We start from the raw sequence: 10078 nt of genomic DNA on the forward strand, positions 1-10078 counted from the left end.
CTCCATATCGTAACCCTCTCAAAGCCATATTCCCACAGACAGATAAGCAGGAGGTGGGGGAATCTGATCCACATGATATTCTGCTATGAAATCACATATAAATCCATATTAGAAATATGGTATGAAGCTTTTTCACACATAATTATCTCACAGACAGTGAAGACAAGCTGAAGTCACCTCTTAAATTACCCACATTGCCACATAATCCAGGCTATAAAAGAGTAAACTGGGGTCTTCCTCTGCTTCCATACCCACAGACAAGCATTAAGGCAATGATAATCACATTTACTCAGAGGCTTGAGAGGTGAAGTGGACAGTTGTGGAGTTATTTTGTCGTATATTCGCCGCACACACACACACACATATAACATAACATTACAGCCAGTGCAGGTGTCATGAGAGGCGCTCTGAAGGGCAGCAGGGCTTTCTGGATTACTCACCCCATTGCCGCGGACTTGAGGAACAACTCCTTTTTAGATACTGGCTCTATTGGCTGCGGGTTGACAGAGGAAAATTATGTTTTAAAGCGCAGGCAAAGTACACAGATGATTAGCGGTCCAAAGAGTCCGCCAGCCTCGAGCAAGTCCTCTTGCCGCTGAGAGACAACTGAAATATGAGAGCACTTCTTCGGAAACTCGATTCACCGGGTTGTCAAGCTCTGTGTCTCACAGAAGCCCGGTCATTTCAGGAAGTTTTCTCTCTTTGCCTGTTTGTTTCTCCCCTCAGGATACGCGACACAATTAATCCCACTTCGGCGCGGCTTCTTCCTCGCTGTCCTCAAACAATCGGCGCTGATGAATTAAGTTAATGTTTGCGTTTCCCCTGCTTGCTGGCTGCGCAGAGTTTCGTCCTCCCCAACTGGATTGTGTTTCATATGAAGGGGCAGCAGCAGCGACACGGAGCGGCTTCCACCTGCTCGCGCTGCTGTCAGAGCCACCCACACTTCTTAAACCTGTGGTATCTGCGGTTTGTGTGTGTCTGCGGTTTTAACCCAAATTGTAGTCCTAAACCACGACATTATTACACCCGGAACACTGATAAAACATGCTGTTGAAAACCGACCAACAACGATGATTGGGTTTCAAAATCCAGGTGCACTTACATGTTTTTTGTGACTTCGACGGTTTCCAGCAATTTCTCCCAAATTAAGCTAATTTACACCAATTAAAATTAGCGGCCCCCCTTATTAGCATCTTTAGCTAACACACTTCTTAATAACATGGGTTTAAAGTCGACTGTTGGTGTCAAATAACAGACTTTAAGCGGTTTTGCTATCAACCGTTGAGCCTGTTGTTTCTAACTGGCAGGTAACAGCCATCAATCAGTGGCAGGTGCGCGCGCTCCCGGAACCATTAAAATATGTTCCTTTGTTCCGGGGGGGACGCGTTTCAGCGACGTACCGGTCCTGGGATTTCTTTCCATTGCTTTAAAAGAAGTCGTTTCAAGGCATGTTAGTGTATTTCGACAGCTAACAATAATAAAGGTATGTTTTCGAAGCTAGCGTTAAACATGCTATCATTATGATTGTTGTGCCGTCTGTATATTTAGCTAACGTTAGCTAATCTTAGTTAGCTAAGATAAGTCAAGTTTTTATTGTTCCACATGGAGGATTTGGCAGCACAGCAAAAGCAAGGCACATTTAAACAGATGTATTCGCCAGTAAACAGAATAAACACTAGTCTTTATGCTAAACATATTATTAGCTTTGTTGTGATATATTAGTGTTTCTACAGCTTCTCATCCTCTGTCATTGCAGCATGGCAGAGACCACAGAAAAACCGCAGACCTACGAGGAGATGTTTGCCCACAGATTTACATCTGAGGACAAAGACTACCAGGAGTATCTGAAACGGCCGACTGACCCCCCACCCATCGTCGAGGACTGGAGGAGTCGTGGAGGTGGACACCACAGAGGCAGGGACAGGTAATGTAACCACAGCTCTCAAAGTGGGCATTCATAATCTGTAATTTACATGCTTCTGTTATGGCAATGGTGAAAAGGACTGACTGTCTGATAACAAAGTAGGCAGGTAAAGCTTTATTTATATAGTACATTTTAAATGCGATCTAAATGTGTGCAAGAACTTGGCAATATAGTGATATGATTTGATGATAAATAATAATAGTGCATTTTACTCATGGGCGTATTTTAGAGCACTCAAGGACACCTTACAAGACACAGTTTAAAAAAACAAGCAGCAATGTATTCATAGATCATAAAGTCAAACAATTCAGTAATATACAATAATAAATTAATACAATAAGTAGACAAAAATCATGTTATTAATCAATTCCATTCATTTTCTGTGACCGCTTATGCTGTTGGGGGTCTCAAGGGGCTGGAGCCTATCCCAGCTGACATTGGGAGAGAGGTGGGATACACCCTGGACAGGTCACCAGACTACCACAGGGCTGACACATATGGAGACGCACAACCATTCACGCACACATTCCAACTACCGACCATTTAGAGTCACCAATTAACCTGCATGTCTTTGGACTGTGGGATGAAGCCGGTGTGCATGCAGAATACCCACACTGACACAGGGAGAACATGCAAACTCCACACAGAGGGGCTACCCCCACCCAAGGGTTCAAAACAGGAACCCTCTTGCTGTGAGGCGACTTGTTTTAAGTTAAAGTGGTACTCCAGTGATTTAGTATTGCATCATGGAGTTTGTGGACCTGTGAGAGTGGAGACACGCTGCCTCTGGTTTCACACTTTTTGAGACTTTTTGGTTGAAAAGGGTGTTTTTACATCGGCCAGTTAAGATTGCAATTTCACAATTTGTATTTTTTTTCTATTCCAAGTAAATTTTACAAAAGTTCCAACAGAACCAGTTTTCACAGGCTGAGTAGTACTCCCCCAGTATTTTAAATGTAACCACAAGAACAGTTTCTCTCTTTATACATTCAAGGTCACAGTCAGTTTTTAGACATAGCTCTTTCCTTTTCAAAAAATACTCCAGCAACTGGCTGTACAGTTTTGAAAATGTGATTAGAAATCATCTCAGTTAAAATCTTGGAAATGCAATTATGGTATATTGTGGGGCTAAAATCATCTTAATAGTCTCTCTTTCCATTTTAGGTGAGGCTTACGTACTTCAACTTGTTTAGGTTACAAAGTAAAGTTGCATTACTGTTGCACCTTTCTATTGCAGACATTATCAAGTGCTTTATGATAAAACACAACAGCAACACTCATAGACACGAATATTAGCCAGAAGTAAAAACATATAAACAGTAGGATTGACAGGCAAGCCTGAACAGTAAAAAACTACTTTGACGCTTATTCTTAAATTACCTAACTGCTCAAATATGTAACAAAGTAATAACCAGGTTATTATCCACAAATCTGATTTCTTAACTTTCATGTAAAGGAAAAATCTGGTTTGTTTAATCTGGATACACAAGTGAACAACTAGATTTACTCTTTCATGGTTATGGCATAACTGTGTTTTTATGTGTGTACCTGTTGTTAAAGATTGACTGTTAATTCCCCTGTGTCTCCATTTAGGTACCAAGATCGTCGAGGTCGTGGCTGGGGAGGAGGGCGAGGCTGGGGAGGAGATCGGGGTTGGGGAGGAGACCGAGGTTGGAGAGGAGAACATCGTGGGCAGCAGCACTGGCATGACAGAGATAGGGACAGGGACAGAGAAAGAGACAGGAGCAGAGACAGAGACTGGGACAGGGACCGGCAAGGGCAATGGGGCCATGGAAGTGGGTATCAATCAGGCTCACCAAGCTCCAACCAGGGATACAACTCTCATCATCAGAGACCTCAATATGACCGCTACTGATCTCTAATGTCATTTCTCAGGTGTTGTTAGTATTTATAGTATTCACAGTCTTTAACTTCACAGTATCATATGTGGCAGTGTGCAACTGTTGACAGTCTCATAAGCAAGGGCTGAGCAATATATCAATATTAATAACATAATGTCCATCATGGTAATTGTGTGGAACTTTTTTATATTGTCACACAGTTTTGTCTGAATTAAAAATACAAAGCAAATACACAGATTTTCCAGAATTATTTCTGAAATGTGACAGCAGACGATGACTGTTCCTGTTCGACTTCCATGTACATTTTACTCTACCTGAACACTGTAATTTCTTCCCATATTGCTTCATATTGCTCAGCCCTGTAAACATAATACCTTTTCTCTTATATTTCTGTTTTAATATTTCAGACGTGGAATTTTTATGATTATCTCATTATGACATTATAAGAGGGAATTGTTTTGTGTTTGGATAATTTTGCAGCTACATCTCTACATGCTTTGATATGAGAATTATATGAATTAAACAGTACAGTATCGTCGCAACCAGTGAGTCAGAATTTCCAGAGAAAATCAGTTTGTAATGCAGCTTTATTTTTCTGTATTGCAACATCACTGTAGGATACCGATGAACAGAACTGCTTTCAATAAACATGTATTTTCTTAATTTGTGGTTTCTCAATTTCTCTCAGGTAGATTCCACAGCAGTTCCCTTCCTTGTGTAGCTTTTTATAAAGATGAAACCAATGAGTTCATGCTGTGAGGTACACTGATTTTTAGTTTGGGGAGAAGAGCGCTGATGTGGGATCGGTGCTCTGTGTCGGCAAACACTTTGAGTTGCTGTATTCAGGGTTCCCATGGTTATGGTAAACCTTGGAAAGTCATGGAGTTAGTAAAATCCTTGAAAGTTTTAGAAAAGTCATGGAATTTTGTCGTGTTTAATGAATTTAACTGTTAATGTAATCTTCTGGGGATAGCTTGTTGACATTATATAGGTCTGGGCCAATGTGTGACAAAGTTTTTGAGACCATTTTGTACGTTTCTTTATATTTGTCCCAACATTCTGTCTCTCCCTCGAGACAGATGCCTGCTAGCTGGAAATATGTTGGAATAGAGTTTGAAAGAGAGGAAAATAATGTAACAGTGTGATTTAATGTGTAAAATCTTTTTTTTTTAATACCCATGCTTTGCCACATTTTTTAACTTTTAAATTATACCGTGTGTTTCTGAGATGAAGCAGTGTTTCTGTTATACATTGTAAATTATCATCGAAATTTTATCACAGGTCCTTGAAAAGTCATGGAAAAGATTCTTTTAAAATGCCATCCATGAAAATATGTTGGGAACCACGGGTACTGGAATATGTGTGCTTGAGTGATAAAGTCATGAACATAGAATATATTAAATCTGCTTTGATTAAGTGTGACAGCATCCTCTCTGAATCTTAAAGGGGTAGTTCAGATTTTTTGAAGTGAGGCTGTATGGGGTAGGCCTACTTAGCCATAGTCGGTGTATTACCTACAGTAGATGTCAGTCAGCACGACCCCAGTCTGGATAAGCAGGTTCAGCTAGGGGGGGCAGCAACAAAACATATTTTAGCCACTGAAAATAATCAATAATGGAGCAGGTTTCTGCTGTACTGAGAGTATTTTCATCATTTAACCTTTCCATCAGACAGCCTGTTTCGACAGGAAAGCCATTAACAGCTTCAGTTCTCCATCTATGCCCTCATCAAAGCCACCAGTCTCCATTGACAGAAACAGTAATTATAGCTTGCTGGACACGGCAGCTGCTGATGTAAGGTTCCCACAGTCAGTTAGTTTGTGTTACTGTGTGACTGTGCTTTGAATCCCAACTAACCCGTGTAAACGCCAAAGTCACACAATAACACAAACTAAGTGAAGAAGGCAACGGTAGGCCAGCAGCACCTCTGTTCAGCGATGTTAAATTACTGTCTCAATGGCGACTGGCTGTGAAGACAGTGATAGAACGGCTTTAGCTCCCTGTCAGTAACTGCTGTCTGACAGTAAGATAAAGCAGTGAAAATATTCTCAATAAAACACTTAAACTGTTGTTGATTTTCGTGGTGGTTCTTTATTTAGGTAATGTAAATATGTTGTGTTGCTGACCCCTCCACAGCTTCTATTACGTAGCTTTCATGGAGGTATTCCAGTCTGCTTCTCAGAACTGCCAACTAACATTACAGTATGTTATACACTGACTATGAATAAGTACCTCATACAGCTCTGCTTCAAAAGATCCAAATATACCTTTAAACTCCTATGCAGATCAATATTCTTTCCTAGAAGTTGTACTAATACTTGTTTCGAGACTCGCTACAGGCTCAGAAATCAAGAATTCACTGAAGCCACAATTTCACCAGCAGTTTGAGCCTCTAATGTCCGTCTAATGGATGGCACATTAAACCAGGTGGTTGAACAACTGCACTGTGTGTGGAGGGAAAGCAGCATTCAGAGTAAATGGCTCAGCTGAAGCCCAAGACCAATAGTTCAGATTGTGAAAAGCAGCTGAAATATTTATGTGCATCATTAATACATTATTGCGACATGCATCATTGGCTATGGCATATGTAGCTCATTGCCTAAAGATGTCAGTGCCTGTGTATCTCAGCCCTTTCACAGCAGACCTCCATTAAGTAACAAATGGTGACTTTGGACACTTTGGTCCACTCCACTGATCCACAACACAAGCAGACACGCTCATGCATTGTTTTATCGCTGCCCTGAATGCTTTTCTGTGGTTTCTATTTATGGCCGTGGTGAAGACGGGGTTAACAGTTCATTTGGACTTCAGCAGTGCAATCAGCTGTGATGATAAGGGAGGGAGGGAGGAGGTTAGGGAGAAAGTGTGTGGGGGATGTGCTGGAACTGGCACACAGTGAGGAGGGCTGCCATCACCACTGTAATCAGTTTAGATTACAGGAACTTCACCCCACAACGCTGCATCTTCACAGAGCGGGGAGTCGCAGAGGCGGAAACAGCAAAAGTGGAATAGGGATTTATTGGCAAACAAAATTTCAAAATGTTACCGTTGCACTTTGATAGCATGGTAAAGGAATTAGATTAATGTCTAGAAAAAAAACATGACTTTAAATTTTACACTTTACACAATAGTGGAATACTTTTGTTTGACATGATCTGTCTGATAATTGGACACACTCAGCAGCTAATTATTTTAGCGTAGCACAAAGACTGGAAACGGGCGGACACAGCTAACTTGATTGTATCCAAAGGTTGCAAAATTAGCATGTCAACACCTTTAAACTCATGAACTAATCAAGCGGCAGACTCCAGGTCTGAAAAATGAAGCCAACACAGAAGTGCCAAAAACTGCAATTCTTTAAACGTCCACTTGAGGCTGGCTCCAGAATCTAGTCAGTCCCCATAGACCCCCATGTTAAAATGCTCATCTTTACAACAGAAATAAACATGTTTACAGCCTGGTACAAAGAGTGGCTTTGGTATCTATAACTAATTTCCTTCATAACAACTGTACAAGGGAAGAAATTTTATCTAACTCACCCGTTTACATTTTATCAAGGCTTAAAGTTGCACATAATTAAAGGTGGGCTGCTTTGAGTGACAGGCTGTCTGCTGATAGTGTCCTCGGCTTCTCAGTCAGATCCACCCCTCGCTCCTCCACATCTCCAGCCTCTTGCCCAAATATGGTCACTCCTGTCTCCAAAAAACAAAGATAGCAATGGCCGTAATGCCGAACTTGAGGCTCAAAACTGGAGTCCACAATCTAACGGGTGACGTAACGGTAGCTATGTCCATTATCTTTCAATCTATGGAACTTGCATGTTTTATCTCGTTTGTTTAACTTGTACAAAAACAGAAGTGTAAAGATAACACACTGTGGTTTTATTGGGTGGTTTTGGGCCACATTAATTTGCATACTTGGCAACCTTGAGGCCTCAAAAATAGGGAGGATTTTGAAACCAGTGTTGGGGGTCCAGAGTCCTTCCCTAGAAAAGTTTCAGAGACTTTGATTCCTGCATTCTGTTGACTTTTAAAGAGGTAAAATAACAAAATAATTACACTGCAACCACATTTTACTTCATTTTACTTACTACCTCGCAAAAAGTGACATACAGTTTGCTGTCTCCCATCTTCCTGATTGCAAGTGAATGCAGCATAAACTTACTTCCTGTTTAGTGCTAATTAGCAAATAATAGTATACCAATAAACTAAACTAATTTGGTGGACATAAAGATTACACCTGCAGAAATGAGCACATTATTGTCATTGTAAACATGGTAGCATTTAGCTCAAAGCACCAGTGTGCCTAAGTACAACCTTGCTGGGCTGCTAGCATCACTCTAGACTCTCTCTGTCCATCCAAACCTGCTTTAAATTTGTGTAGAGGATGGAATTTGGTGCACAGCTAATATTAGAGGTCCAAATGAAAACATTCTGTCATTTAGAGTGAGACACATTGACAGTCTCAGGAGCTGGACCCTGTGTAAAGTTCACACTGCTATCAAGACTAATCCATGGGTCAACATTTTAATCTGGTCCTCTGGGTGCCACAGAGCATTAAATATCTTTTACTCATTCATTGCACTCATCTTGTTAGAGCACACGGCATTTGGATTTGAGGGTGAGTACATTTTTTATTATTGTAACATTAAGAAAATGTGTTGTTTTTCAGTGAAGGATTTACCGAAACCTTGCAGTGACCCCCAAACCCACTGCGTATTACATTTTAATTAATAAGCTGTTAATACAAAGTGAGGCTTGGAGAGAATATGAGAAGGCAAACAATAGAGAGAGCCACAGTGAGGGACCAGTGAGAGTCCCCACGGTCTGGTCTGCCAGGCTGTCAGGCTTCATGTGGTCTGTTTGTGACGATGCAATGTGACAGCAATGGAGACAGTGTGCTGGGGGCCATGTCCTTGATGATGAACTCATCCACTACAATCATCACTCTATCTCCTCCCCCTTTGTGAGTCCGTACAGACATACACGTGCGGGCACAAAACACCACAACCTCCCCACCAACACACATACACGCACACACAGACACACACAGACACCACATCCCCCAGCCCCTGCAGCACTCAGCGACCTACATCTGGTGTTGGAGAGTGCAGGGGCTAAGGTTGGCCCAGGCCAGCCAGCCCCCAGCAGACAGTGGGGAGTGTTCATGTAGCGTGTGACGTGTGTGAATGGCAGAGTACTCTTTCTGTTAAAATAAAGGCCCCCAGCTTTGTATGGTACATATGAATCTGTACACATTTGCACCATGTCACATGAACAGACACGTGAAGATGGTGAGCCAACACTCATACATGCACTAAGACTTAAGAATAGACCCTAATAATTGCTGCCACAGATCGCATTTAATGACGTCTTGTCCCCTGCTCATTCAACTGCGTGCTCTGTAAGTTAATCATGCAGCCACTCAGGTCATCCATGTAAAGACAGTGGACTCTGCAGCCGAGGGGAGCTTGTTAGTTTGATTGTATCTTGTGGTGTCTTCACAGGAAGACGCAGGGAGGCTTCAGTGATGGAAGAAGTGCACGAATCCTTTACTTGAGTAAAAGCATTCTGCATTTAAAGCACAGACGTATTATCACCAAAATGTATTTCAAAGTGCCTTATAAGATATTCAGAAAGCTAATACAGCAGCAAACAGTTATTGCTATGTAAAGATATAGTGGAGTAATGGCGTCATGCTCCATCTGTGTGTGTTGTGATGTGTGCTTCTCTTTTCTGTGTTTTGTTCAACAGTCCTGCCATGTGTGCATGGTAGTGCATGTGAGTCCCTGTGTGTTGTTGTCACACTGGCTACTTCATTGCCGCTCTGCTCTGCGCTCATATGGCGAAAACTGCTGACCAACCCAGTGTGGCGACGTCCTCTTGCAGAAGTGTCACGGCCACCAAACTTGAGCCAGGAGGCTGTAAACACATGATCTGTGCACTGCAGACTGTCCGCTGCCATATGACGGGAGCGAAGGTGGAAGTCTGCAAATGGAGGAAGGTCAGGGTGATGGACGGGCCAAACAAACACAGGACTTTGACCCAGGAGAGCGGGGTTTGTGTCCTGTGTGAAACCAAAAGTCAGTGTTGAGTCATTTAGGTTATGAACTTACGTCACGTTTTTACGTCAAATCATAACGTGACAATGTCTGACCATGATTCTTTTCCTAAGCCTAACTGGTGGGAGCGCTACTTTATAAGATATCATACGAACCATTGTATGAGAATACACTGCATGCATATCTGTAATATTACAAGAGTCCATAGTGTCACATTGCTTTGTGCAAGGGA

At 41.9% G+C, this 10078-nt stretch overlaps 2 protein-coding genes across 3 annotated transcripts in view; one reads left to right on the forward strand and one right to left on the reverse strand.

Annotated features, from left to right (window-relative positions):
• homer2 (homer scaffold protein 2) overlaps positions 1-1241 on the reverse strand; it is a 45452-nt gene extending 44211 nt beyond the window's left edge. The window contains exon 1 of one of the 2 annotated variants that reach the window (XM_033625525.2): positions 1103-1241. In XM_033625525.2, the coding sequence (XP_033481416.1) occupies positions 1103-1104 (2 nt within the window). In that variant the 5' untranslated portion in view covers positions 1105-1241. Of the gene's footprint in view, positions 1-440; positions 857-1102 lie in introns of those variants that run through there. The other variant, XM_033625517.2, reaches the window with a different exon arrangement.
• Positions 1242-1345: 104 nt separating this feature from the next.
• LOC117256239 (uncharacterized) lies at positions 1346-4449 on the forward strand. Its single transcript, XM_033625538.2, has 3 exons — positions 1346-1483; positions 1757-1924; positions 3518-4449. The coding sequence occupies exons 2-3, from the start codon at positions 1758-1760 to the stop codon at positions 3798-3800; spliced, it is 450 nt and encodes a 149-aa protein (XP_033481429.2). The 5' UTR covers positions 1346-1483; position 1757; the 3' UTR covers positions 3801-4449.
• The last annotated feature ends 5629 nt before the right edge of the window (positions 4450-10078 follow it).

The sequence above is a fragment of the Epinephelus lanceolatus genome, chromosome 2 (genome assembly GCF_041903045.1).
Source record: "Epinephelus lanceolatus isolate andai-2023 chromosome 2, ASM4190304v1, whole genome shotgun sequence".
NCBI lineage: Eukaryota > Metazoa > Chordata > Actinopteri > Perciformes > Serranidae > Epinephelus > Epinephelus lanceolatus.

Bases quoted from the DNA above. Each gene is read 5' to 3' on its own strand.
- LOC117256239 (XM_033625538.2), top strand. From the start codon at position 1,758: ATGGCAGAGACCACAGAAAAACCGCAGACCTACGAGGAGATGTTTGCC. The intron at 1,925-3,517 runs GTAATGTAACCA...GTCTCCATTTAG, and splicing joins CACCACAGAGGCAGGGACAG to GTACCAAGATCGTCGAGGTC.